Below are 26,961 nucleotides of genomic sequence, written 5' to 3'. Positions count from 1 at the left end.
GAAAAGCTGTCACTGCATTCTTACCTCTTACAATTTTCGTCTCCAGAAGCACTAAGCCACCAGGGAGCCTTCATGTGTAGAGCTTTGAGATGCAGAGTTCACACCTGAAATAAGGACTGGGCAGGAGAGGAGGCAGGGAGGAGGGCAGTGATGCACCCCAGGTGATACAGTAGGTCGTTAGCAAAGGCAGCGATGGCCCCGTGGTCCTCCTAACTTCTGTGTCCTGAGGAAATACTGCTTCTCTGCTGGGCTGAAGGAACCCATCCTTTGGGGGGTAGGTATGCACTACGTGGGTCTCGTTGCAAAGCATGGTCACTCTTAGCAACCCTGTGTAGGCATGTCTGTATTCCTTATCATTTATTTTTGTACACAAGTTCTTGAAACTCAAAACCATAGAAATCAGAATGTGCTCATGGTAGAAACTAAAAAAATCAGACTATAAACCCTTCAAAACAGTATGGAAAACACCACAGAGTGGCAGTCCTACCTAACAAACAGAGTTTGATATCTTCCCTGTCTGCAATGAACTCAGGGTGTATGGGATCTAATGGTATGTATGATTTAACCTTATTCTTGCACAAAAGATCATAGAATCACAGAACGGTTTGGGTTGGAAGAGACCTTAAAGATGACCAAGTTCCTATTACGCTGCCACGGGCAGGGCCACCTTCCACCAGCCCAGGTTGCTCCAAGCCCCGTCCAACCTGGCCTTGAACACTGCCAGGGATGGGGCAGCCACAGCTGCTCGGGGCAGCCTGGGCCAGTGTCTCACCACCCCCACAGCAAAGAATTCCTTCCTAATAGCTAATCTAAGTCACTATCTATCATCAACTAAGTCACATTTTTGTCCCAGTTAAAAATGTTTTGTGCCAGGTAGTGCTGGTAGGGAAGCTCGCATTCGTTAGAATTAAGTGCAGCAGGACCTGGTGTAGCAAAGAGAAAAGGACTGATGTCCTGTGCAGGATCTGTTGAGAGAAATGGGTCTGTGTGAAGATGAGCACACAAAGTTCTCCCTGACCTTTCAAAGCTCAGGCTTTTTTCACTGCAGCCAGTTGAGACTCTTTGAAGAAGATGGGAGTATGTTGGTCAGAAAACGCTGACTCACTGAAACATCCCTGGGAAAAAGGCCAATTATAGCAAACTCGCTGTTTGTACGTTTAAAAAGGTCAGGAAAAAACCTTGAAATGATCAGGTGCCCCATTTTAATGCTTTCAAAACAAACTGGTGCAAATCTGGGAGGGTGGCAGGGGTGACATGGTTTTGGATATAGATCTTTATTTTATAATTCGGAACTTTTCAAACCGGGAAGACAGAAATGAATTTTGTTCAATTAATTATTTCAGACAACCTGCTCTGATTTTTATTCAAACTAAAAAGCGTTTGCAACTTTAACTTTTCCTCCCCATTTGAGTGGGAAAGGAATAGCAGAAATGGGAAACATCCTTCCCACTCAGCTCTCACCCTAGCCTGGGTAGGTTGTCAGGTCCAGGATGGGATTCAAATGCTACTCTGGGGTTAGATGCTTTTGGGGCCACCACTTCCCACGCCGAGCACTGTCGGCACCCAGCACTTCTTGGGAAACCATCTGCACTTTGCAGGATCAGGCCTGCAGGCTTTGCTATTTGCAAAATAGCACTTTGAATTGCACTTTCTTGTCTGATTGCCATACGTGGGAAATGTCAGGAGACACGGGTGGAAGAGCCCTGGTTCAATATTGCTTCACTATTACTGAGTCTCATTAGCTCATGTCAGTGCACTTGCCCTGTTTCTGGCTTCTGAACAAAAATTACCAGCGTGCTTTCCATGCCATCCCCGCCTAGCTCTTACCGCATACAGAAAAGACTGCAAATCCCAGGGAGTAAATAATGCCCCCCATCAGCTCCTCAGGCTGTGTCTGAGCAGCGGCTGGGGAACACGCTGCAGCTGACGCGCAGTGTGCCAGTGCCGAGCCAGCTCAGTTTGCAAGTCAAAGGCTCTGATTTCATGAGGGCCAAGCCACCACTGGGCATTCCTTCCAGAAAAGCCTCCTTCTCTGATCTCTGACTCATCGCAGCCACCGGTGACGTCCAAGGGACTCCTTCTGCATGAGGATTATTCATCTGACCTGGGTCTGCAGCAGCATCCAATGCATCTTCTCTTATCTCCCAGCAAGCAGAGGCTGGCAACTGCATGGGTAGCGTGGGCACCAGCCCCTTCCCGATGGCACAACAGTCGCAGACCTGCCCACTGGGTTCTGGATCAGGGCAGTGGCTGCCAGCTGTTGAGGAGTTAGCTTGCTTTTGTTTGACGTGCTGTGGTTGATGCACATGAGGCTCTGGTGCCCTCGCTGTGCTACAAGGAAAGGGTCAAGAGAGAATTCATGGTTACTTTTCAAGCTGTGTCAAACGAAAAGAAGAGTATTACAGGAAACGTCAAATGGTAATTGTTAAGGAGTTAGAAAACTGTGATTAAAAATGAAAACCTGTCCACAATAGTAGCAGTCAGATATAGTTGCTATATTTTGCATAGAAACCACAATTTTTCTTGGCTACATTTGTGCCCTCCTAGAGAGCAAATACACTGATCCAGTTTCTGAGACTGATGTAAATTGGCCTAGCTACCTTGCTCCAAGGGGAACACCCATGCTTTTTCAGCAGCTGAAGGTTTCCCCCCACCTCTCTTTTATCCTAACAGCTTGACAATAAAATTGTTACAAGCACAAAAATAGCCAGAGCCCCTTCTAGTGCCTGTATAAGCCAGCCTTGCACCTTCCAAACTGGGGGATACTGCTGCTGTCACCCTGCAGAGGCAGCGCTGCCCCATGGGGTGGATGGCAAGTCCGAAAGTGAAGTTACAGCCAGAAATCCTGCCAGGGTGCATTTGTCTGTGAAGGGAGTTTGCTTGTCTGAGGGTCTGCACCCCCCTGCTATGCTGCTGCTCTGCCTCCTTTGGTTTGCTGCCATACTTTGCCAGAAAAATCTTGCCAGAATCTGAGTGAGGGACTGTGCTTGGTTCAGGTCTCCCGGTGCTTGGTGCTCCTCTCCCAGAGCCACTTCTTGAACAGTTTCACCTGTACTGGAGGGACTTCCCTGCCAAAATGGTAGCTTGGGTTTCCCAAGTCAGCCAACCCATGAAATGAAGGTGATTACTTTTCTTTGCAGATCTAGCCTAACATGTCTATGGATCTAAATGCTGAAGGAGTGGTGATGGAAGGGGAACAACCTCAAAGGAAAGGATTATACACCCAGGACTTTCCTTGCTCCTCTGTTGCATGCAGTAGTGTTTTTTGCTGTTTGCATTGCCCCTTCTCCCCTGCTTGTTTTCTCCGTCTCAGGGAAGTGCTGCCTGTGCTCTCCCTCCTTGGGTTCACATGTGATCAAGCAAGAAGCTCCTCTCCTAACTATGGGTTAAACAAAGTGCCACGGCTAACCTGTAGCCAGAGACAAGATTAGAGGAGACTGCTAGCTAATTAGGAGCAGTGGCAGTGGATGGCACTTGGCAGGTTCACGTGGGATGCTGATAGGCACTGTCAGACTGGCTGGGGGAGCCTGCACCCAGCAAACAGGCTGGCTCCCCCAGCCCTGTGGATGCACCGGAATGTCAAAGCAGTGTGTGAAAGATTTTCCTTGTTGGAATAGGATTTGCCAGATTTGAATGGGATGCTCAATGTGCATCAAGGAAATCGGTGCATTTGTCCTCCCAACTGAGGGTCGGGTTTTCTAGGCATGACCTGCTCTAGTACATAAACGTTAGCACAGGGAAGTCTGCAGTCAACCAGGTATTGCATGTGCTGGTGAAATATAGACTCCTAGGTGGGGCCAGCCCAGTGGTTCTCCATTGCTGCATGCATTAATAAGCAGGTCACTGCCGTGGGGGTCAGCAAAGGGGCTATATATCATTGGCTTTCTGTTTTCCACTAATCTGCTGAGGGAAAAAAAATAAATAAATGAAATCCCCCATATAAGCTCATTATGTCCAAAACTTTCTCAGCTGGTAAGGTCGAAGCAGCAATGAGTCTGGCAGTGCTTACAGGCGTGGCACCTTTTAATGTCCTTTTAGTAACAGCACCTTTTAGTGAGGCGTTATTGCTGTCTTCGTGGGGTCAGCTACACGTCTGTCTTTCAGAATTACCCCCACTGCGGTCATGTTGGGAGGAGCTAACTTCTTGGCGAGGTGCTAGCAGTGAGTCTCTGACCTCTTGCCTACAAGAGGGAGCCTTTCTGGCACCACTGGTCAGGTAATCCTGGCAAATTATGTAGGCAGCACGTCCCTGGGTGGCATCGATAACACGTCCGATATGCTGTAGTGTCTAGTTGTGCATTTCACTCCACAGTCACTGAGTTTCTACTTTATTCAGCTGCAGTCAGCTGCCACAGTGAGGATTTTGGCTGTGCACCCCAGGAGGGGATCTGTGGGGCAGAGAAACACCCCACACTTGGACATCGGCAGCCCCAAAGTCTCGGTTGCTACTTTGACTTTGTAACGCAGACAGGCAGCCCATGTTAGGGATGACAGTTTCCTTCTTTTTTGTGTCTCCAGAGCAATCAGTGTCAGTATGAAGCCCATTTGTTTGCCCTCCTCATGTCATCCTGCCCCTGAGGTTTCACAGGACCCACCCTGAGTTTCCTCCCAGAATTTTCCACCTGAGAAATATCTTCAATAAGACAACAGAGTTTATTCGCTGAGTTTGGCAATCGCTTCATGGCCCAGGGAAGAAGGATGCAAAATAAGAGTCGGGAGGAGGCGGGGAATAGATGCTGTTTGCTCTCGAAAGTATCCACTGGACGTTTACCCAGCCCTGGCCTGTGCACTCTATAAGTATTTAGTCTCGCTGGCTAATGGCTCACTTGTGATACGATGCTCAACGGCCCCGATCTGCAGCATGTGTGCTTGGCACGTTGATAACCTGTGGTTCATTAGGGACTTGGGCTGGGCTGCCCAGCGGCAAAAGTCAGCTCCCAGGCAGCCAAGCAGGACTGGCCGCTGGCAACGGAAAGCCCCCAGCCTCATTTTATCACTCGGCACCGTAATTGGTGGCAGAAAGCAATCGGTTGTGGAAGGCGCAGGAGGAGTGAGGATGCTGGGAGGAATTGGCAGCAGTATAAATAAGATACGGAGGGAGGAGGAAGGGAAGGCGTACGCAGCGAGGGTGCCTGGCCTGACAGCACAAATTGGCTTTATTTAGACATCGGTGGCCCTCCTTTCCCCCTGCTTTTTTTCCAGTGAGTGTAAAAAGAGCCAAAAATAAACCTCCTTGGGCCCTACTGCAGGATCTCAGCTGTGGTAGGGAGGGGACCTGTCTTGAAAGCGCTGGGGCGATGCTGTCTTCAAAATAAACATTTCACTGGCTTCTGAAATTACAACCCTTTCTGTGGCAGTGACACTGGTTATTACAGCCCTCTGGGTGCTGGCTTTCTCACTGTGATTGCTGCGGAGGAATAAAGAGGAGAAAAAGAAAAAAAGAAAAAAAAAGCGAGGGGAAGGAATGCAAAGCCAAGCTAATAGAGTAACTTCTGGCGCTGGCAAGTTTTCATCTTCCAAGGTCAGCCCTGATTTCATTTGGAGAGTGCTTTGCTCTTTCTAGCAGTTTTGGCTATTGCAGCCATACGTACAAAGGGCCATCTGGAAATCTGTTCCCAACTTTAGCAACGTGGAGTTGCCCTGAGCCCCTGTTTGCTCTCTGGCTGCAGAGGCTCTGTGTGGAGCTTGCTTGGCCTTCTGCTCCTATCCCAGCGCGGCAGGGACCGGGTGCAACCCTGGGCGGAGAAATCAACCAGGCAGGGTGTGCGTGAAGCCCTTCAACTTCCCCAGGAATTGTACCCTCCTTCAGCTGTGGGGTTTGGGGCTGGGCTGGGCTTTGGGGTGCTTTTTTTTCCACCTTTCTTTTACTGCTTGTAGTTGTTGAGTTCAGCTTTTGTTATATGCATTCAAGAGTACAAGAGCATGTTTCATTTTCCAGATTAGAAAATGCTCAGAGGTATAATCAGGTCCTTCCACAGTATTTAATTATCCATAATTAAAGGCATCTACACAAAGCACCAGATTTTCAAAGACTGTTCTTGTGTTACATTGCTAATGAATTAAGTAATTAATTGACATTGAAAAAATACAATAGGAAACATCTATCTTTTAAAGTAAAGCATTTTTTAGGCGTTTTATAAAATCGTTAACTTGTATCAGGTCAGTAGCTGTTCTAATGTCTAAATCCTCTTTCTGGCTTTAAAAAAATTCCTGAAGGACAAAATGAACACGAGAAAATCAAGGCAGGGAATACTAGCTAAAGAATGTGGAAGCACTCAGAAATGGGGAATTTCATTTGGGAGTCATTGTCCATCACTTTGCTGCTCTGTCCTGCAGTTCCTCCCCTCTGCCAATAAGGTCTGAACCGGTTTCCATCACATTCAAGAACACAGTCTGCAGCCTCAAGCCTGTCGTGTTCCTACAAGCTTTGTTAAAAATAGTTGTCTGCTGGATTTAGTTTCAACAGCCCACATCCCCTCAAGCAGGGCACTGCCTCTGTGCCTCAGTTTCCCCTGTGCTCTTCCCTGCCCCACAGGGATGCTGTAATGACAACAGGCTCTTGGTTGCGAGCCATTTGGATACTGTGATGCCACTGAAACCAGAGAGTGAGCAATAGTTTTATCCAGTAATTAAGTAACAAAGACTGGCAGAATGAGGGCTGACGAAGCATTCTGAAAATCTGGGGGGGGAGGGATGCAGAGCCACATACATCCACCATAAACTTTCCCCAGCTTTTCTTCATTCCTAGGTGCTACCTTACAGTGCAAAGTAACTATCCTGGCCTGGCACATCAGCATAATATCATATGGCATCTGCCACAGTATAAAAGCCCACATAGATTGTGGTAATGCATTTCGAAGTGGCACCCAGAATTATTAGCAAAGAAAAGGACAATTCTTTTCCATTTGATGATTTTGTTAAATGCAACCATTCACATGCAAAACCAGCACCGCTCATTTTATTTTTATTAGCAACCTGACTGTTTGCATGACACTATCAGAAAGCACTGTGGAAATGCCATGGATACCATCAAATTCAAGTAGCATAATGGGCCCTCGGAAGAGCAAAATCTGGGGACAAAACATGGATTAAAGCTGCTTCTGCAGCTGTTGGAGAAATCAGGGCAGGTCCCAGCAGAAGAGTTTAGGAGTCTGTTTATTCCAGAAGCACCAACCTCTGTGTGTCTCATCTGTCCATCAGACCAAGGTATGCCCATCCTTGCAGTGGTTTGCCCTCGAGATCCATCCATCCTGCCCTGTTCCTTCCTCCTCTTATTTCCTCAGGAGCCACGGATTCTGGCACAGTAGCACCATGTCTTGTCTAACACCAAGCTTATCGGTTGCTTGGGGTGGAGTTGGAGGGGAGATGTTTTCTCAAGTTTCCTTTTCAGTGTCCCAGGCAGGTAATTAAATTCCCCAAACAAATTAAGAAATCCTCTTTCTGCCATTGTGGTTATACCCTTTCTCTGGGTAATCAATCATTTGTATGGATTTGCATAGAAGTGGGAGCTCTGCCGCTGCAGCCTGACCTGAATTTATAGGGGTGAAGAAAAGGCAAATCCAAAGGCCAATGCCACTTAGCTCGGTTAAAGGCTTTTCAGAGGAGTCCACCCTTTCTACTGCAAGCGGAACTTTAGTGACTGGCTGAGACATGTTCATTAAATTCGCCTATCACTTGGGTCTTGCCCACCTGTGGCCAACTGGTTTTGTGTCCATTGTTGTGGAGACTGGGAGTCTGCGGAGTGGTGGGGAGCACTGGAGGCCAGGAGGATGGGAATGGTGCCGAAGGCAGCGGGAGATGGGCTTGCTGTGTCACACAAAGTGTGAAAATTGGGCTCTGCTCAAAATCAGCAACAGAAAACCCAACAACTCAAACACAAGCTGAGATTAGAAAGAAATGGTTTCAGCGGCAGCTCTCTTCTTACATGAAAAGTTTTTGCTTTGCTTTGAAGTTCCATTTCTAACACAATCCCACATTCAAAACCTTCCTCAGACAAATCTGTCGCCAGGTGGAAAAAGAAAAAAAGGGAGCATGCTGATGCTCTCGAAGTGTCACATTTCATCTCACGATGGTGGAAAGGCATAAAGGCATTTTTTTTTACCAACTGACACATTCCCAGTCATCTGGATTGCGATGAAGCTCTGTTCCTCAGAGAAGAGCTGAATGTTTGTCCTGAGCGCATGGTCTCCTGCAGCTAAAGAAACCCTTCTTCCTCTTGGCAAGGCGTTTGTGCAGAGGTTTACTCACACCAACAGGTAACCACTGCCACGACTAATGTGCACGGTGGTGTGACTGTCATCATGCATTAACCGCTGTAGTTTCATTATCCAGCGGTGGGTTGTGTTTTCAGTAGACTGCACATCTAAATGCACAGCTCATATAAATGTATAGTAATTCTGGTTCTTTCTCCCCAAGCCCTCCCATTTTGCATTTTTTTCCTTCTGTTTTATACAAAATTAGCACGGCCACAGGTTCCACTTCATTTATGACTGATCTGAAAAAAGCCACCCTATAAAACTTCATGCACAGCTGTAGTGACCAAGTTAGATTCAATTCTGGCTTTATATTGAGTTGACGTGCAGCCAGCTCTCTCCCATACATCATCTGTGATTGCAGTTAGGGATGAAATACTGTTTTAATTCTTACACCAAATGTGGGGTTTTTTTTCTGAAGAAAAAAGACATAAAAATGTTAAAATGGGCCATAAAAATCATTAAATTTTCACACCGAGCACAACCAAGAGGTGAATAAGTTGGCTAAAAGCTCAGAAGACCCAGAGAAAAAGTCCCAGTTGTTATTCTTTTGTTGTTAACCTTCGGCTTTGAATGGAGATACCCAGGCAGAGAGCAAAGACGTAGTACTTTGGCAGTCAAGGGCTGGCTATATTGCCACTTGATTCCCTAGATAAGGGTTTACTCTCACGTCTGCATGGATAAGAGCTGCTGCTGCCTGCAGGATCTGCTTCTCCCTGCCTGTGTCTGAGGACGGTGCCTTGGGAGGTGCCCCAACACCATTGCAGTGGGCAGGAGGAACATCCAGCCAAGTCCCTGTGGCTGAGTTAGCCACTCTGCATCCCAATCCCTTTTTTGGACGACCTGGGAAATACCGGCTGTGAGGGCTTGATCACCTAGACCAAGGCTGTCCCATGGCACACGTTGTCCCATGGTTGCTCTGGGGACACAAGCTGGTGAGGTGAAGGCAGCAGGAGCACAATGGCACATTATGTATGGAGAGATAAATATACCCTCTGGATACATATTTCTTTGCTTAAAGGCTTAATCTCTGGAAGGTCCAACTTTTCCTGCCTTTGGCCATTGATTTTACCAGTAACATTGTTAGTTGATGTGGTACTTTAATGGTAGTTTTATTAATTGATTTCTTTTAAATTAACCTGTTTGATACCAACTCCAAAAAACCCTTACCTCACCTTATTTGCCATGTCTAAACCATTAAAAGAATTAATGTACGTTTAGCACTGTTGGAGTTCATTTTGGCAAATATCTTATTTAGACAACTTTTTAAAAGCCTATTACTTACCTGAAAGGCTATAATGACCTAGGAGTAGCTTTCATTGCCCGCAATTAAAATCTACCTATATTTTTAAAAGAAATCTATGGTATTCTTCCAAAGCTTTATGCTGTCTGCAAAGAGATTTTTAAGAGCTAATCCTTTTCATTTGGTCAGGTAAATGTTGAAACATGCATTTCTCACTTAATAGATGGTTATTGCTGACTTCGAGGTGTTACTGTTTTCCTTCCTCAACCTTGAATGTGCACAGTAAAAATCTGGTTCAGAAGAGCTGGTTAGTATGCACAGTATCTGCCTGGGCAATGCTGAGCAACTTCCTTGTGTGTTTTTTTTTTTACCATAAGCTAAACTTTTCAGTGCTGATTAAGGTATTTGCACACGTAGATGCTTTTAAAATGAAGAGGAATTTGGTGTGCAGATCCCATAGGTGACTTTTTAAAATGCCAACCTACATTTTATATTAGACGTGTCAGGGGGGAAACCCTATATTTGAGGCTAGGTCTGTAGCCCTGCAATTTGCTCTTCTGTCTGAGAGTTGATCCGGAGGCACGCCGTGCGTTGGCTCCTCCGTGGCTTTGGTGGCAGTGGTTCAGCTTCACTGCTGCCCTCAATGCAGGTGTATTATTCAATCAACAGAGTGGGTAAAAAATTGTGAACCTGATATTAGCTATTAATTTTCACTGTAGTAATGTCTAATGCTTCTGGTCAACAGTCCATAACCCACCACTGGGTGAGAAACCCAGTAAAATGGGGAAACTGGGGGCGGAGGTTTTGCAGAGGTTTCAAAGTGCACTCAGATGTGCTCCCAGCTTTGACTTCAGTGCCCTTGCGATCAGAAAGAGAGAGCCTGGATGCACAGGCTTTGGCGAAATGTCCATACAATGAGGCAAATACCATTAACCTAAAGCAGCGGGTAATGTACCGCTTGCCCTATTTTCTTTAGCGTGCCCAGATTGGCTTTATTAGATTAGCTGCACCAGTCTTGGATTTTTAAAAACTGATTAAAAAGATTCATTCTCACGGTTGGGACTGCCAGCAGTTTATTATCATATCTCAATCCACAATATTCCTGCTGGAGGAAAAGTTCCACTCTTTCTGGGCTTTAACCCTGGGAAGTGCCCAGTTTGGCATCCCCTGGTACTGGCTGGCAGCGGTGGCGGCTGTCAGTCATTGGCACCGCTTGTGGCTCATCTCTCTTCTGCAGGTGCCTGTACTGAACGTGTGGTTTTCTCCATATCTCCGTGCTGCCTTCCCCGCAGCGAGCTGTGCCAAATGTCTAATCTAGAGCTTTGCTGCTGCCCTGGAATGGGCAGGGCTGTGTCGGAAAGCGGACAGCACTGCCTGGCAATGGGCAGGTTGGAGGTGACCATCGACCTTGGGCTTGGTCTCCCATTGTCACGCTTATCCCACAAGCACAGCAGATGAAGAGAGGAGTGAGGCTGCAATTTTCGGCGGGTGCTTTTTAACTGTCGAAGAGCTGCTGTCTTTATTTAACTTGCTGAGTGATAATCTCAAGTCTGTCCGCACAGCTCAAATCTGTATCAGCGCTGATAGACGTCACCACTCCTAAACAGACTGCTTTTAAATTGCACCCATAGATCTTCCTTGCACGAAAACATTCCTACTCCAGTATTTAGTGATGCCTGAAGTTATGTCTCCACATCAAATTAAGTAACTGTGCTATCAATAAGAAGGAGTAATGCGGTGTATTCCCTTCTGGATGTCTCCCTGTCCCTCATTTGTTTGCTGCTCCTGATTAAGATGGATAACGAGCTATCAGTAATTTTCTGACTGCGGTGCAAAGCAGTGAGGATTAAATCAGTCTGTGTCACTGGGAGCCAGGTCATAATTTAGGGAACCTGAGCGGGTCCCCTGCATTCATTAGACTCCAAGGCAGCGGATGCTTGGGGATGTCTGAGCACAGCCTAGATGATGTGAGCATCTCTGCATGGGGAGAGCCAGGAGGTGATGTGGGGCCACCAGGAGATCCGTGTCTCACTGGGCTGGCTGAGAGCTGCAGGTGTGTTTTATCTTATTTATTGTGCTGGCTTCATTGCTGGCAAAATTCAGTGAAAAGGTTCTTGTTGCCCTGAATTTAGCCTTTCAGCTCAGTCTTGCCTTTTTAATGTGTTCCTTTTAATGATCTAGGGCTTGCTTAGAGTGAGCAACTTGGATTTAGGTTGGAGAAGGGTACTGCAGATATATATAGATACATACATGTATATTTTAATGCTCAGATTAAATAACTTTTAGACATCCTCAGGCACCCAGCAATGTGAATTATGGCTGGAAAAATCTCTCACGTAAATAGGGAGTGCTTGAGAAGGGCTGTTAGCATCGTCTTGTGAGGAGTGAAATATGCAGGAGTGATGGAGAAGAGCTGCAGATCAGCTTCGGAGGAGGTTAATTCTCTGGGGTAACAGTACGCAAGATTGAAAGCTGGTGGGTGCCAGGAGATACCACCAGTTGACTGCAGGGCGCTTTTAGCCAGAGCCAGTGGGGTTTGTCCACAAATACAAAAATAAAAGGGACTCATTTTGCAACATCTTAGACAACAGAGCAAATCTGGGGGCATTTATTGGAGGTGCCATCTCTCACTATGTCCAGGTGGCTGGACAAGGCAGCAAGAGTGAACCTTCCACCTTGTGGTCACCTCAAAGAGGTGATACCTGTTACCACAGCTAAGAGCCATCAACATGCAGTACTCTTTCTAAAAATGGAACCACCCCAAGCAGATGGCGGCCTTACAGAAACATCACTCGGTCTATCACTGCACGTATCCGTATTTTGGTTCCTTTCAGCAGAGAGGGCAGGAGGGGCATAACCGTCTCGCTGGGAGCTATTTGCACTTTCTGTGCTGTTGAATGAAGACTGGAGCAGGCTGAGCTTCAGTGGGATAGCTTCACAAACCTCCTGTTCTTCCAGGAAAACACTGGCTGAAAGCAAATCAGCAACAAAAAAAGGCTGTGGGAAATGTATCTTTCAAACTTCCTTGGCTTTGCTTATGTTTATATATATACACACACACATCCCTACATACTTCAGGTCTATGCAAGGCTTTCTTTCGGGATTTTAAAATATCAACAGCAACCAAAAAAGAAGGGGCACAGAGCAATTCCTGAGCTTTTGAATGGCAGAGAGGCCGGAGGACTGCTGTGGCCACTGCTGGCCCTGTGCTCGCTCACACCTTCTCCCCAAAGCTTCCCGTGCCTGCCTTGGTTTTCATCCCTCAGCTCATAGGGGAGGATAGGATAAAGCCCACACCAATTTCATCCTGGCATCCTCTCGTTCGTGGGCCTGTTGCCAAAGAAACCAGTGCTGCTTTTGCCTTCCCCCCACCCTGTTCGCAGCCTCCCCCACTGCCAGACAGAGCCCCCTCGCCTGCCAGATGGAGATGCCACATTTCTGGCAGCTGCTGTGCTGGGTAGGTCTTCCTCATACCCGCAGGATGCGATTGCCATCCAACAGGTCTGTTGTGGCATGGGGCGGGATTAGCAGACGATGGCTTGTTTGTGCTGGTGACCAACTTGCACCTACCCACACTGAAAACATCGATGTGCTCCAGCACACAGCACTTCCAAGCTGAGATGTGCAGCCGATTAGCATTTGGGGTGGCAGATGGCTCTGCAAAGTGTTTTGCTTACGGTGGCGAGGACTGACACCTCCAGCATCCCCTGCCTGCCTGCTGTAGGGATTTGTAATTTGCAGCGCTGAGACTGGCACGTGTTGGTAGACTCGACTCCTAGTCCCTCCCGAAGACAGAGCAACAACCAGATTTTACTGGGGGGGGCTGACAGGCATTGCTGCAGCCTCCACGTTTGGGTGCAGGCAGCTAAGGAGAGTGTGTCTGCTGCTGGAGACAGTGAGTGGGCTGGAGAAAGGCTTTCGAAGCCTTGCTGCTAGAGGGGGACACTGACCTGTACGGTCCCGTTTCCAGCCCTGCAGGACCCCATGTGCAGGTTGGGTGGCGATGGACTGAGGAATCGCGTAGTGTATGTATTGGGATGTGCAGGACGGATAGATGTCCTTCAACTGCATAGCCTGGAGGGCAAAGACACCACCTCCAGGAGCAGGGAGGAGGCAGAGCTGTGGCATACTCCCTTCCCTCCTGCCACCACCAAAAGTGATTAGCCACAGACCAGGCACCAGACCAGGGCATTACCAGGGTGTGAATTTACCTCCCCCTGACATGCCATGGTTGTGGCAGCCCTGTTCCTGATGAACCCTCAGGCTTCAGCCATGCTTTGAGCCAGGGTCTTTGGCTTTGGCCTCTTTCTAACAGAAAAGGATTCCAGGGCTGTTATGTTTCGGTGGGCTTTCCATTCGCCCCTGCAGAGCATCACCAAAATTAATTTTCGGTAAGGGAAATCCCAGCATTGGCAACTGACTTCTTTATGTCTCACCTCCAGCTTCACCCGCTGCTTTCTCCTCCCCCTGGGGAGAGGAGGGCAGCCACTCTCGATACCAGGCAGCGAAAACAAGACTTCTTCCCTCCTTGACTCATTAATTAAAGCCACAAATTGAGCTCTTTTCTTGCTATCTGAAGCAATCACATAAATAGCATTGACAGACCTAAATGAACATCGGAAAATATCCTGCAGGATCAGCAGAGAGGAGCTGTGTTAACCTCCAGGGATGGGGGCCATCATTAAAAACAAGATGCTGTGTTTTCTTCCCCGCTGAGCACAGAGTTCAGCCTGGATATGGAGAAGGTCCCAAGGTGCAGGCAATTCTGCCCTCTGTGCCAGACCTCGGGCATCACTTGGGAGTTTGGAGAGCTGTCCACGAGCATCCTTGTGTGGGTTTTGGGGTGTAATCCTCTGCGGTCATTGCTCTGTGAGTGGTTGTTTCTGATGCTGGGAGTGCCAGACAGTGGCACTGGAGACCAGCTTATGGCTTGGGATGGTCACGGTGAAGACTGTGAGATGCCTGTTCTGTGGAGACGTGCAGAAAAATCTGCCTTCCTACTGAGAAGACACTTGGCCACGTTCACTAGAAATGGCCCAGTTCAACACAGATTGCCAGTAGTAAATTCTCACACCCTGTTGCATTCATGGTCGAGCTCCAAAAGCAAAGTCATCAAGTCTCATTCAGCTGAATGAGCATCCATGGGGATGTTTCAGGCAGTATCCATTCCTAAATACTGTCGGGAAACACCACGGTTTTCTGCTTATACCTTGCAACTTTAATTGTGGGGCACATCACACGGGAACCTGAGGGTTAGCTGGCTAAATTGAGTTGCTGTTTAGCAACTGTCTAAACTACCGGTGCAAGGTAGATAAGCGTAGCCATCAGCACCTCACTCCTTGATGTTATCCATTGACTGAATAAGCTAAATTCTCTTGGTGTCAGCCTTAATATTTCCTAAAGGGATGGGGAGGCTATTAAAGGAGTGGCAGGAGACATAGCATTATCACTGGAAATACTTAACTGAGAGGAAAATACTGCTCTTCGCTGAAATCAGATGTTGTACCATGAGAAGTTCCAGCGAGGGCGATGAGCTTTGTCTGGTGCAAGATGCTATTCAGGGCAAATCTGAATATCATCGTTGGCCTGAAGTGATTTGTGCTTTCTGCGGTGCTTAACATTTGATTTCCTTTTATTGCTTCTTTGCACACACAAAGCTGAATTCAGAGCTGCTGCAAGCCACAGGCAAAGCTGGTGAGTTCACTAAAACCCACCCGAGAAGCAGCTGGGAGCAGCCGGCAGCCTGCAGCCCATAGCCCCCAGGAGCTGGGCTGGCGTTCGGCACCGAGCGACTCCAAAGCATCAGCGTGACACTGCACGGTGTTGGAGAGCATCAAACCCTAGGCTCCTGCTGACTGCAGCTTTAACTCAGCCTCTGTGAAGTGTGCTCTTGAATCCACAGTTTCCTCTGCATCCCCAGAGTTCTGTGGTGGGGACCGTGCAGAAGATGCAGTTTGTTCCATGGTCTAGGATGGCTGCTCCTCTTGCGTCTGGGCAGTGAGCTTTTTCCAGCATGATAGGGAGCATCAGGTCGGGGGTCTTTTGAGTTTCTTTAAAGCACAACTGTGCCACTGAGTCCTAAGAGGACTTAGTCTTGCACCCATGGGTAGTGTTGCATGATGTAGCAGGTGTGCATGGGGTTAGATGTTCCCTCCGTACCAGGGGAGCAGTTCAGCAGCACAACATGGGTCATCACCAAGGTATCTGGTCTTACACATGCAGTTGGAAAATTCACTGTCACTCTTCCCAAACAAGAAACCGGATATGATTTTTCTACCCTTCTCCCACCAAAACAGCATCTGAATGTCCTTAATATATCTCCATAAAAATCTTCACAGTTGTTCTAGCAAACAGCCTGGAGTGCTGTGGTCTTTTATTATATATTTATATATATTTATTACATAATTAACTATATTAAGCAAAGCAAATCTTACAATTACATTGTCTATGGGAGCAGGAATCTTCTCCCATCGGTCTCCCTGAGCGAGAAGAAGAGGGTGATTACTGTTCTGTTTTCATCACAGCTGTGGTTTAAGATGCTTTTACAAAGACCAGGATGACAGCCCTTGCCCAAAGCAGCTTCCTGTTCCTACTGCTTTTGTGATAATTAACTTTCCTGATGTGCTTGACATGTCATCAAATGTTTCTGAGCACCATCTTTCTTTGAATAATAAAAAACCTCACGTTGCTGTGCTGTTCTGTCTCATTATTTGTGATTTTTCACATCAATTTGGTAGATCCCAGTCTCAGCTGCATCCAAGCAGCACAAAGCCACAGTGGGAAAAGCTCAGGACAGTCCCCAGCAGCATGGGGTTGGGGCACTGAGCTTTTGAAATGTTGGGAAGCTGATCTATGAGATGGAAAAAAAATATATTAGAGAACTTAAGGGAGTCTGCTTAGCTCTGCTGTAGAGCAAAGAAATGACTTGGTTTCTTGTTGTGGGACCTAGTCGTGGCTTTACGGGCTGCAGCTCCTCTAAGGCACATCACAAAGCCACATAGCATCATCCCCAGGTGCCGGATGTTATCTCCAGCAATGCATCAGCTGTTGGCTCTATAAAGCCTGAGGCTGCTGGAAGACTCCCTGGTGACTTGTGCCGTTGCATAGAGAATGCTACTTGTCTGGGGCGTATTTTCAACTAAATTTCAGAAGTACAGTGTCCCTCTCTGAGGACATCTTTCCTGTGCCTTAGCTGCGGGTGCAATGCTCACAGCATCCCATTTTGGATGAACGGGATCCACTTTTCCAATATGAAGGTGGGAGAAGTTTAGATGGGGAAAAAAAGGTGCTGGCTTGATAGCGATTGTGCTGGAAAATTTGATTTCAGGCAGTGGGAATTCAAGTTGACTTATCACAAATGGAGTGTGGAAATTTTGCCTTCTATTAGAAATCCACATTTCTATAGGGATGGGAATAGCAGAGGCAGGAGAGAGGATGCAAAAATGTTCCATCTGGCTTGCTGTGGTGTGCAAAAGAAAGCATTTCACTCTAGTAATTCAGAGGTGGCTATTTTGAGAGAATGCTGGGGGAAAACAAGGTCCAGAGCAGTGGTAGTGTTGCCCTAAATTAAAAGTACCAAGGTCTGACAGAAGAGATGGATGTCCTGAAATGGCAGCAAAACATCACATAGCAGTGCAGAGACCAAAGCCAGGTTTTCTCCAGTTTGCTAAAAGCAGGGGAAAAGGAAAATAAACCCATTTCCTGTAATTTTTCCCTTGGTTCAGCCTCTGAATACAGCTCCTTCCTTAGGGGTGCTCAGGTGATGTTTAGCCGGCCAGCCCAGGGATGCTTGATGCTGCTTCAGCAAGGGCTGATTTGGCCGCCCCCCTGATGCTCCTCTCAGCCTTCTGTCCTTATGATTTACCCAAAATAGCTGTCATTTTTCCTCTTCCCCTCACCCAGCCCTTTTCGGGGAGGTGGCAGCATCCCAAGGACTTTCCGTTAGACACAGAAGTGCTTGCCAGGTCCTTCCTGGCTCAATAGATGCCAGAGATCAGAGGGGCAGATTATCAGTGTTTAATTACTATTTTGCAGAGCTGCCCTATGTCCTTGGCCGGGGCAGGGACATTGCTGCTGTGGTGCTGTCCCCAAAATGAGTGATTCCCTCTCTGCCGGGGACCTCAAAGGCATGGGTGATGCTTTTAGTGCATGCCCCTCATCCATCACCTCTTTTCACCGTGGTGCCTGCTTTCTGCTTCTCAGCTCTGGGGTGGGGACATTAATGAGGGGCATTTAGCGTTTTACTTTTTTCCCAAATGATCCCCCCTGGGGAAGCTGAAGAGAGAGAAGGGATCTGGGTCACTGGGAGGAAGAGGAAGGGCAGCTGTGGCAATGATGGAGCTGCCATGGGATGGACAGATAAGGAGTACACAAGGAAAACCAAGCTTTTCCCCAGTTTGCAGTACCCCATCAGCCAGTCCCACCTTGCTCACCCTCAGCTGATCGTGACCCTGTGCTGTGCTTTGACCCTGCGGCGTTTCAGTGCAGGAATGCACCCAAAACCCTGCAAGGGGGGCGCAGGGTCCCCAAACCCCAGCTGGCAGGTGAAGGGGGGCTCATCTGCAAGTGAGAAGACACACCAACTCTGGTCGCCACAGCCACGTTGAACAGGCCTGCAGTGCTATAAATCCACCAACGTTCAGCACCCGGAGAAGGCTGTGTCTGGAGACCTGTGTGGGTGTCAAGGCAGCATTGGCTTCTCAAATTAGATGATTAACAGGCAGCTACAGGGCAGCTAGAGAGAAAACAATCTTCCCCTTTCCTTGCCATCCGAATCTCCAGAGGGAGCTTTTTGTTTAAATTTTAATGAAAAGGGTTTTTTGGCTCTGGGAGCACAGAGCAGGCTGTTGTGTGGAGGCTGTCCATCCTGGGCATCCCTGACATCGGCAAGCAATCAGAGCATCCTATTAAAGAGGGACAGGCCCTTACTTCAACTTTAAATACAGCTAGCTGCAATTATTGGCATTTTCATTGTGTTTGAACCCTGGACATTTGATGTGAGCAAATGAGCTGACCTGATGGCAAAGTCCACACTGGGCATCATAACACACCACGACCCACCAGCCTTGGTGAAGCAGAGAATTAAAATATGTGATGAAGAGCACAGGCTGTGGTGCAACCAGTGCAGGGACCCGAAAGCCATGGGAAGAAGTGACAACTTCAGTGGGTTGCCAGAGAAATACTGCAGCTGGGATCACAGCCTTTCCAGCCAGGATTGCGTCTTCCAGAGAGACACTAACTTCAGAAATCTTCAGCTCCTGACCAAAACAGGTCACAACTTTTTCAATCAGATGCATGTAAAGAAAAACACATATATATATATGTGCAGAGTTTGGCTTTTCTTATCACTGTGTGTCCTTGGCTGTTAACTCCTGGCTTTGAATCTCTTTGCACTGTGGAATGACTGAGGTTGGAGGGGACCCTTGGAGGCTGTCCAGCCCAAAGCCCAGCTCAAAGAAGGCTTAAATCCACCCCATGCCCAGTGCATTGCTCCTCAACTGCCAGCAGACCGGTGTAGCCTGAACTCTAGCTCATCAACTGGTGCTGAATTTCCTTGTCTGGAGCAAAAGCCTGCTTCGTCCTGGCATCCTGACAGATTCACGTGCTGGCCAGGCAAAGGAGGAGGCATCCTCCTCCTTTCATGGAGAGACACAGACCTTCCCAGCACCACAGGGATCAGCAGCCCTGGAGTACACCCAGTCACCCCACATTCTGGTACAGGAGCCACCAGAGGCATCTTTCTCAGGCCCTTCTGTTGTGGTTTCATTAAGATGGATGTGAAACGTTGTGGTAGAGCTGATCTACATTTGAAGAGGCCTTTATTAAAAGGCAGGAGGTCACTTCTAAAGACAAACGACTTTCAGGCACAGTTTGGCTCGGCAGCACCCTGAATTTTCTACATCTGGTTACATCCAGCCCTGTCAAACTCATGGCCTGGAGAGCTTAAACATAGGGTCCTGAGGAGCATCTTAATAAAGGCAGGGCAGTAATAAATCAGCACAATGAAATGAACAGTTCTCTGAGACTTCAAAACCTGAGACCCCAGCACGGGATTGGCTATGGCTCTGTAGAGGAATTATAGAGGAATGAAGCTGAGTTAATTAGCATTGATAATATACAGCTGTGGGCTGGCTTCAGGGGCGGTGGGCTGGCTGATGTGGATAATGTGCAGCTGTGGCTGGTTCCTGCTAAGTGGTTAAATAGCTCTAAGGGGTATGAAAGAGGAGCCCTGGATGAAGAGAGACCTGGAAGAAGCGGATGGAGAGAGAGAGCGCGAGCGTGTGTGTGCATGTATGCATGCATGCATGCATGTGTGTGCGCACACAGGCACGCATGCATCCATCCATCCTGGATGTAGGTGGACTGGCCTGAAGAGGATAGAGAAACAGCAGGGACAGTAGATAAACTTTCGCGTTAACCTGGTATGGGATGGTAAAAGCCTCGTTGCAGATGGCTATTTTTGATAGCGCTGTGACACAGCTCAGCCTATTTCCAGCTGCATAAGGATCCCATTTTCCCTTCCAAACAGACTTGAGCTTTATTTTAAACACTAACAACTTGCCTGTAATTTCATGTCTGTACACACTCATCTTTTGAATGCACTTCGTGCACCAGAGGCATAGATTAAAACTGGTGGCCAGCCGAGGGGTGACATTTTGGAGCAGCACTCGAGCCATGAGACACTTTTCAAATGCCTTCACGCTTCCCTGATGCCATGAGTGCGACTGCCTCGATTTTTTTTTTTTTTTTTTTTTCCATGTGCTGCTGGATCTGACATTAATTCCTGGCACTAACTGATGCAGGAGTGAGAGGGGAGGAGAAAAGGGTTTGCAGAAGGACCGCTGGGCAATGGGTATTTGTGGGGCTTTGACAAGGAGGAAAACAAGACCCTTGCTGCTCAGCTTTGATTTTGTGTAATAAAGAAGCCAACAAAATTATCAATAATGAGCAGATTAAAGGAACTTGCCCTTGAGGAAAAAACATATTTTATCAGAAAGGTTGTTGGGGAGGTGAATTATTTTTGTTAGTTTGATGCTATAAATAATTTTGGGTTAATAGCCTGGAGCTGGTGTGGGTCCCTGGGGTTACTGGGTGTTCAGGTGCAGCTGCTGTGGTCGTGGGGGATGGATGGGCTCTGGTCCTTGCAGCTCAACACAAGCTCACCAGGCTAGAGCAGCGAAGGCTGGCCTGTGTCCTGACGCTTCTCCTCATGGTCTTGTCCATCTCACAGCCAAATTTTATGAAAATTAGTGGGCAACTGAGCAGAAAATCTGGGGGCACCGATGGGGCATCTGATGCCATTTGTACTAGAGGTTGGTTGGGTACAGAAACAGAAGGAAAGTTTCAAGGCCTTTTTTTTTTTTTTTTTCCCCTTATTGCTTGAGGGCAGCCAAAACAATGAGACAAGTGAACAGCATGGGGCAAAGGCTTGGCACTGATCAGGCCGGGAGTGTTGCTGCTGATTTGGCAGCAGCTGCGTTGTGGCCGGAGACCAGTAAGGGGCACCTGCCTGCTCCCAAGTGCTTCTAGCAGAGCTGCTACACTCAATTTAAAATCAAAAAAAGTATTTATGGCTATTACTCCCGTGTGTTTTTGCAGGTCCGAACTGCTTTGCAGGAACCACGATAATTCCCGCCGGCATCGAAGTGAAGGTGGACGACTGCAACATCTGCCACTGCCACAACGGGGACTGGTGGAAGCCGGCGCAGTGCTCCAAGCGCGAGTGCCAGGGCAAGCAGGCTCTGTAGCGGCAAACCCCCCTGCCAGCAGCACCGCCGGCCAAACAACCCGCTGATGATGATGACTATGAAGATGACGAAGGAATGGCTTTGACGCTGCCCACGCGTCCAACCTCCTGCCAGCTGCAACAGGGTCACCAGCAAAACCTTGCGAGGGTTTCACACAAGCAGAGATTTTTACTTGCGGGGAAGGGTCTCCCTCTCCCCCCACCCCCTCCTGCTTTTCTCTCGCTTTACACACTATGTATCCAGTATCTACTCTGCTTTTGTAATTACCAGTGCTTGATAGGGATGCAGTGGTCAGATTTGGGGAGGAAACAAGAAAAACTGCCCACACAAGCTGTTGGACTGGTGATGCCTCTGAGATGCCAGCCAATTCACCGCTCTCACTTTCTACAATGTGGATCGCGGGTTTTTCACGTTTATTTATTTAAAGTTTTTTTTTGCTATTGTGAAATATTTTTTTTTTAAGCCTCTTCCTAAGCTAGGATCGTCGGGGCAATACAGCTATGAGTGAAGCGATGAATCATTTTTATCGTGTCTATAAGGGGAGGGGGCCCACTAAGGACAGGAGGGAGGTAGATATTAAAAGGGGAGGAAGGGGTTAAATAAAAGCCCAGCTGGAATGTAACTTGCAGAAGGACCAAGGTAGATGCACAGGTACACGGCCGGACACCCGAGACACAAGCTGTATCTGTGTTACACTTTCTCCACTGAGTGGGGACAATAAAGTCGAAGACACCTACACAGTCACCGTGACCTTGATCGGAGCACAAGCCCACACCGGCTGCACGGGCAGGCAGGGCTGGCAAGCCAGCAAGGCTTGGCACGGCACCGAGAGAGCAGTGTCTTACCTGGGTTGTCTCTGTGCGATGCCTGGCTGGGGCAGCTGCGGTGGAGCAGAGGGAGGAGGGTCCCTGCTTTGCTGGCAGCACCGCTGCTCTTGCTGGAGCCAAGGGCATCATTTCATTGACTTCAGCAACAGTGGGACTCAGCCGCCATGAGTCAAAATTAAAATATCTGATCCACCCATCACCCTTAGGGAGGTTTCCAGAAACACCCCATCATTGTGCCAGCACTGAACCAGCTCAGCTGGTGGGTAAGAACTTTTGCTGCAGCGCGAAGGAGCTTCCCTGGCTCTCCCCCAGTCCTGGGAGCATCCGTACTGCTGGGGATAACGCAAGCCAGGGTGCATGGGCGGCTGGGGACAGGATGGCTGAGTCTACGGGAATGGGCTCCTGGTGTAAAGGGTCTCTCTAGAAAGCAGCTATGTGCCTGCCTGCCAAGCGGGGAGGTCCTGCTGGTCCCTTTGGCTTTTTCAGCACCGGCACCTCGTGTTTTCTCAGGCTGCGGCTTCCAAGCGATACTGTGAGAGAAAAGCCACCAGTGTCATTTCCCTGCGCTGCCCTGCCCAGGTGAGCACAGGAGCCTTTCCCATCACTGTCCATGCTTGATTTGCTGCTTTTTGGTCACGGCCATTGGGGTGATAGTGCTTACTTGTTCAGACTTCAGCCCAGCTGCTCTTAACAGCGATGGCAGCAAATCCTCCTTACAGCATCCTCCACCGAAGTTGATCAGCCTGGTTGGTCTCGGTTTATGCACACTGTTGCCTTTATATTTTTATTTCTTCCCCATTTTTGCATTTTACTGGAGGGCAAGGGGTAGGACAAGCGCTAGCACAGTGATTGCCATACTTTGGCTGAGCATTGGCTTCCTGCGAGTTGAACTGGTACCATTAAAGAAGTCATCACCACATTTCTTTGTAAGCTGTTGCCTGTCAATGACTATCTGGTTTCAAAATCTTCAAACAATAGTGTGCCTGAAACTAGTGAGAAAAAAAAATTCTGTAAAAAATGGGGGGCTGTCTCGAAACAATATTTGATGTGTAAAAGACTATATTATTAAAAAATTATTTTGTTAAATATAAAGTGTGTGAACCAGCAAAAAAAATCCCAAAATTACATATTTGTGGTGTACTTTACTCTGCTGATCACCATCTCCTCCAGCTCCCAATTCCCGAACCTGTCCCTTCCTCCAGCCCCTGACTTGCTGCAGCAATGGCGAGTGCAGCACTGCAGCCAGGGTGGGAGGCGCGGGTGGAGCCTGGAAATAGCCGTGGAAGTCCTACGGATGGGATGAGTTGCCCACAGAGCTCCTCAGCAGTAAATCAGTAACTCAGCTTTACTTTGTCAGAAGGTACCTGTCCAACCAGGATTCCGTTCTGGGGAGCTGTCGTGCACCAGTACAGCTCCTGTGCTCTCACTTCGGCTTCCATCTGTTTTTGCCCTTTGCTGGTGCCATTTGATATTCGATGCCGTTTCCTGAACATGGAAATTTGCTTTCAGTTCACAAACTCCATTTGGTACCTCCAGATGCATCATTATTTACACTGGTAAGTAGTTACTCTAATTAATTACAGCTTAATTACTGTAGTTAATGTTTGTACAGTGCTTGGAACAAGTACAGCACTATACGTGCCACATATTATTATTTTCTTCATTATTAATTAAGCACCATCTCCATTCCATGCTGCGCTACTTCATTACTTCCCAGGGAGTCACAGTAGCACCCTTATTCCCACCCAGAAGCACTTTACTCTGGGCTCCCACCAGGATGCTGCGGTGCCGGTGAGAGTGCAAAGAGCAGTATCTACAGTGAGTGGTATTGCTAAGCAACATAGGAATACTCAGGGATTTTTTTTCCCTTTACCCTTTCAGGGCATTGAATCTAAAAAAACAAACAGGAAAAAAAAAAAAAAAAAAAAAGCTCATGGCAGGGGGATGCCCAGAGGACCACGCAGGCTGAGCTGGAGCATGGTTTGGGTGAAGTGAGGGGGAAGCCCTGCAGATCCTATCACAGAAGTGTCTGTAAGGTCTCCGTGAGATGCTGGCTCAAGCTGTAGAAGGGATTTGATTCCCCCAGACCCAGTGGCATTAGGCGCATGGTCCTGCAGAGGGATCCTGTGGCTCTTGGGCAGGGCGAGGTCTGGGGTCACAAGGGGGAGTGATGGGCACAGATCGGCTTTTCAGAGGATTTATGTGGAAGCACCTGGGGCGCTCGGAGCAAGAATCCTGAAAATCATTGCCACCGGCTCAGCTTCATAGCAGCCCATCCCAGGCCAGACAGGATGGTCCAAAATTGAAATCCCATTGAGCACTCTCCAGATACGACAAAGTGTTTCAGCCTCATCTCCATCTCCTTCCTTTCTGCCTTTTTTTTTTTTATTTAATGTTTTAGTTCATTTCTCCCTTTTAATTAATCACAGCTCTGGGCCAGCCAGACCCATTAACTACTCTTCTCATTTAGACCTTTCAGAGATGCAGTTGCAGATGCAATTTAATTTGTTGACCCATGATCGATAGCAATTAATACCATCTCTTTAATCTTGTTGAGAGGCTCGTCTTGGGCTTCCAGAGGCTGCCATCTCAAGGGAAAGGTGTCTGATACATATGTTATTAGATGGGGGAGCACAACCTGCGCTGCGGGTGCGTCCCTCCTGTCCCCCCCTGGGCTGACACTCTTGAATATACAAGAGGTTTTGTGGGAGATGGAGAAAAGGAGAAGGTGGACAAAGGTGAGGGAAGATGCTGAGGGGTAGAGAGACAGCAGGGGGCTTGGTAGGGCAGAAAGTAGGGGAAGGTGGGGTTGATGGGTTAGAAAGATGAGGTTAGAAAGATGGGTTAGAAAGATAATGAGGACAGCATGAGGCAAGATAGAAATGATACAGCTGAGGAGACGTGGCTAGAAAAGGGAGCCAGAAGGTCTCAAATTGCAGCAAAAGAGCAGGTCAGAGGGTGGATTGCTTAGAGGCAGCAACTTCAACATGAATAACAGCAAATTTTGCAGAAGAAACACACCCAGAGCCAGAAAACCAATCCTTCCTGCTGACGTGCTTTACATCCAAGTCTCACTTTGATGGGATGCCACTTTTTGCCCGCTCCGCCGCCCCCCCCCCCCCCAAGTGCAGCAGCTCTGCACAGCCTCCCTCCTCCTCCCAGCAGTGGGAAAGCCCACACCGAGAGCATTGCCTTTTCCCCATCCTCATTAATATGCCATTACACAAGATTATTTTATAATTACAGGATTATTTCCTGCAAAACCCAGGGGGAAGCTGTCTCAGCTCTGGATCACCTGCAAAGCATCAGCAGGGTGATGTTACTCTCCCCCAGGAGCCTGCAAGGCACACTCAAAACCAGATCAAGGAGGGAAAAACCTGGACTTTGGGTACTCTCCATCCTACCTTCCCAACAGACAACTCCATGCAGTACCGGGATGCTGAGCACCAGGGCTCCTGAGTCAGCAGCATGTAACAGCTTCAGTGGCACATAATGAGTGAAGTCGCACCTGACAGGAGTGTCCGCTGGCTCAGCTGTCCCAGCCAGCAGGGATGCCAGATCCGTGGCAGCAGCCCCTATTCAGCCACCGCTCTGCAAATGTAAAGGCAAAGAGCAAATCTTCAGCTTCCAGCACAGCGTGAGCAATAATGCGTTTCTCTTCAGTGGCTGTTAAAGAGAAAAGAGGGCCCATGTGAATGTATAGCAAATGAATGCCTTTTATATAGCAAAATTACATGGGTTTGCAACAGCAAGTCAATATAGAAAATGAAAAATTTATCAAAAATTCACTGTCCTTTGTAGCATGGAAGCTTAGCTTTTAGAACACAGGTAACAGAGCACATGGAAAGGAAGTAAGTGTCTGTATTTATATATTTAATATACCCTATGTATTTATTTATATTTGCATATATATTTCCTACACTTTCAGAGTGATTTTTTAAGGGAAAATATCTTTTTACCACGATTAACTTCAGTATCTAAAAGAACTCTTCTCTCAGAAGATGCCAGTTCATTCCCCCACTCAGGTGAACTCTTCCCACATGCTCCCAGGAGAGCCAGCAACACCCCAGTGCCACAGGCTGCAGCGAGAGTTTTGCATCCAGATATACCCAACGTTGGATGATGTCCAACATGACCCAGTGACACCTACTTCCCTGTCAACATAGGAGCTCTGGGAACATGACTATTCCAGTTCACACAGTAAGGTGACAGAGATCCTCCAAGTTCTCCTTAAGAGGCTCCTCAATGCACAGGACTTTGTAGGATGACCATTAACTTGGTCCACCCTCCAATCCACGTAGACAGAAGATGACTCTGAAAACCTGTTAGCCACCAGGGCCGCAGATTGGCATCGGAATAAACAGCAGAGGAGCACAGAGTAGATGGTTGGTGGTTTTTTCCAGCAGACCCACAGAGGAAAAAAAAGCACCTGAGATGCACAAAAATCCCTACAATGTATCATCTTGTGACCCTTGGTCACTGAATAGCCCCTCTTTTGGCAATTCCCTTCCCTGTACCCACGGACATGCGTGCCGACAGTCCGTGAATGGGGAGAAGGCAGGTCAGCACCAATATCACATAAGTCAACAGCAATCAGAGGCCCTGGTGTAGCCAAGGGATCCATATTAAGCCATGTAAAATACTATCTGGGGGCTTTCTGTGCTTTATGTGCATAACCAGCCCAAGGCAGGGAGGAATAAGCCATCGCCAAGATGTGGCATACTTCTGGACACAGGATGTGCAAGCCCAGGCAAAGGGGTAATTACGTGCCAGAAAACTGGAAGGAAAGACAGAACCCAACAAGAAAGCTGGGACGGGCTCCTTTGGGGTGGCACAGAACTATACAGTGCCCTCCCTGCCGAGGCCAGGGGATGGGTGATGGTGGCATCCAT

At 47.9% G+C, this 26,961-nt stretch overlaps 1 protein-coding gene across 1 annotated transcript in view; it reads left to right on the top strand.

The window, feature by feature from the left end:
• The window catches only part of VWC2L (von Willebrand factor C domain containing 2 like), a 55,235-nt gene extending 32,073 nt beyond the window's left edge, over nt 1-23,162 (top strand). Inside the window, exon 4 of the mRNA XM_005244417.3 lies at nt 21,094-23,162. Within this exon, the coding sequence (XP_005244474.1) occupies nt 21,094-21,242 (149 nt within the window). The 3' untranslated portion in view covers nt 21,243-23,162. The remainder of the gene's footprint in view (nt 1-21,093) is intronic.
• Nucleotides 23,163-26,961: the final 3,799 nt, after the last annotated feature.

This window comes from Falco peregrinus, chromosome 8 (assembly GCF_023634155.1).
Source record: "Falco peregrinus isolate bFalPer1 chromosome 8, bFalPer1.pri, whole genome shotgun sequence".
Taxonomy (NCBI): Eukaryota; Metazoa; Chordata; class Aves; order Falconiformes; family Falconidae; genus Falco; species Falco peregrinus.
Note: the sequence above shows the minus strand (reverse complement) of the source record. Positions and strands in the feature narration are given on the sequence as shown.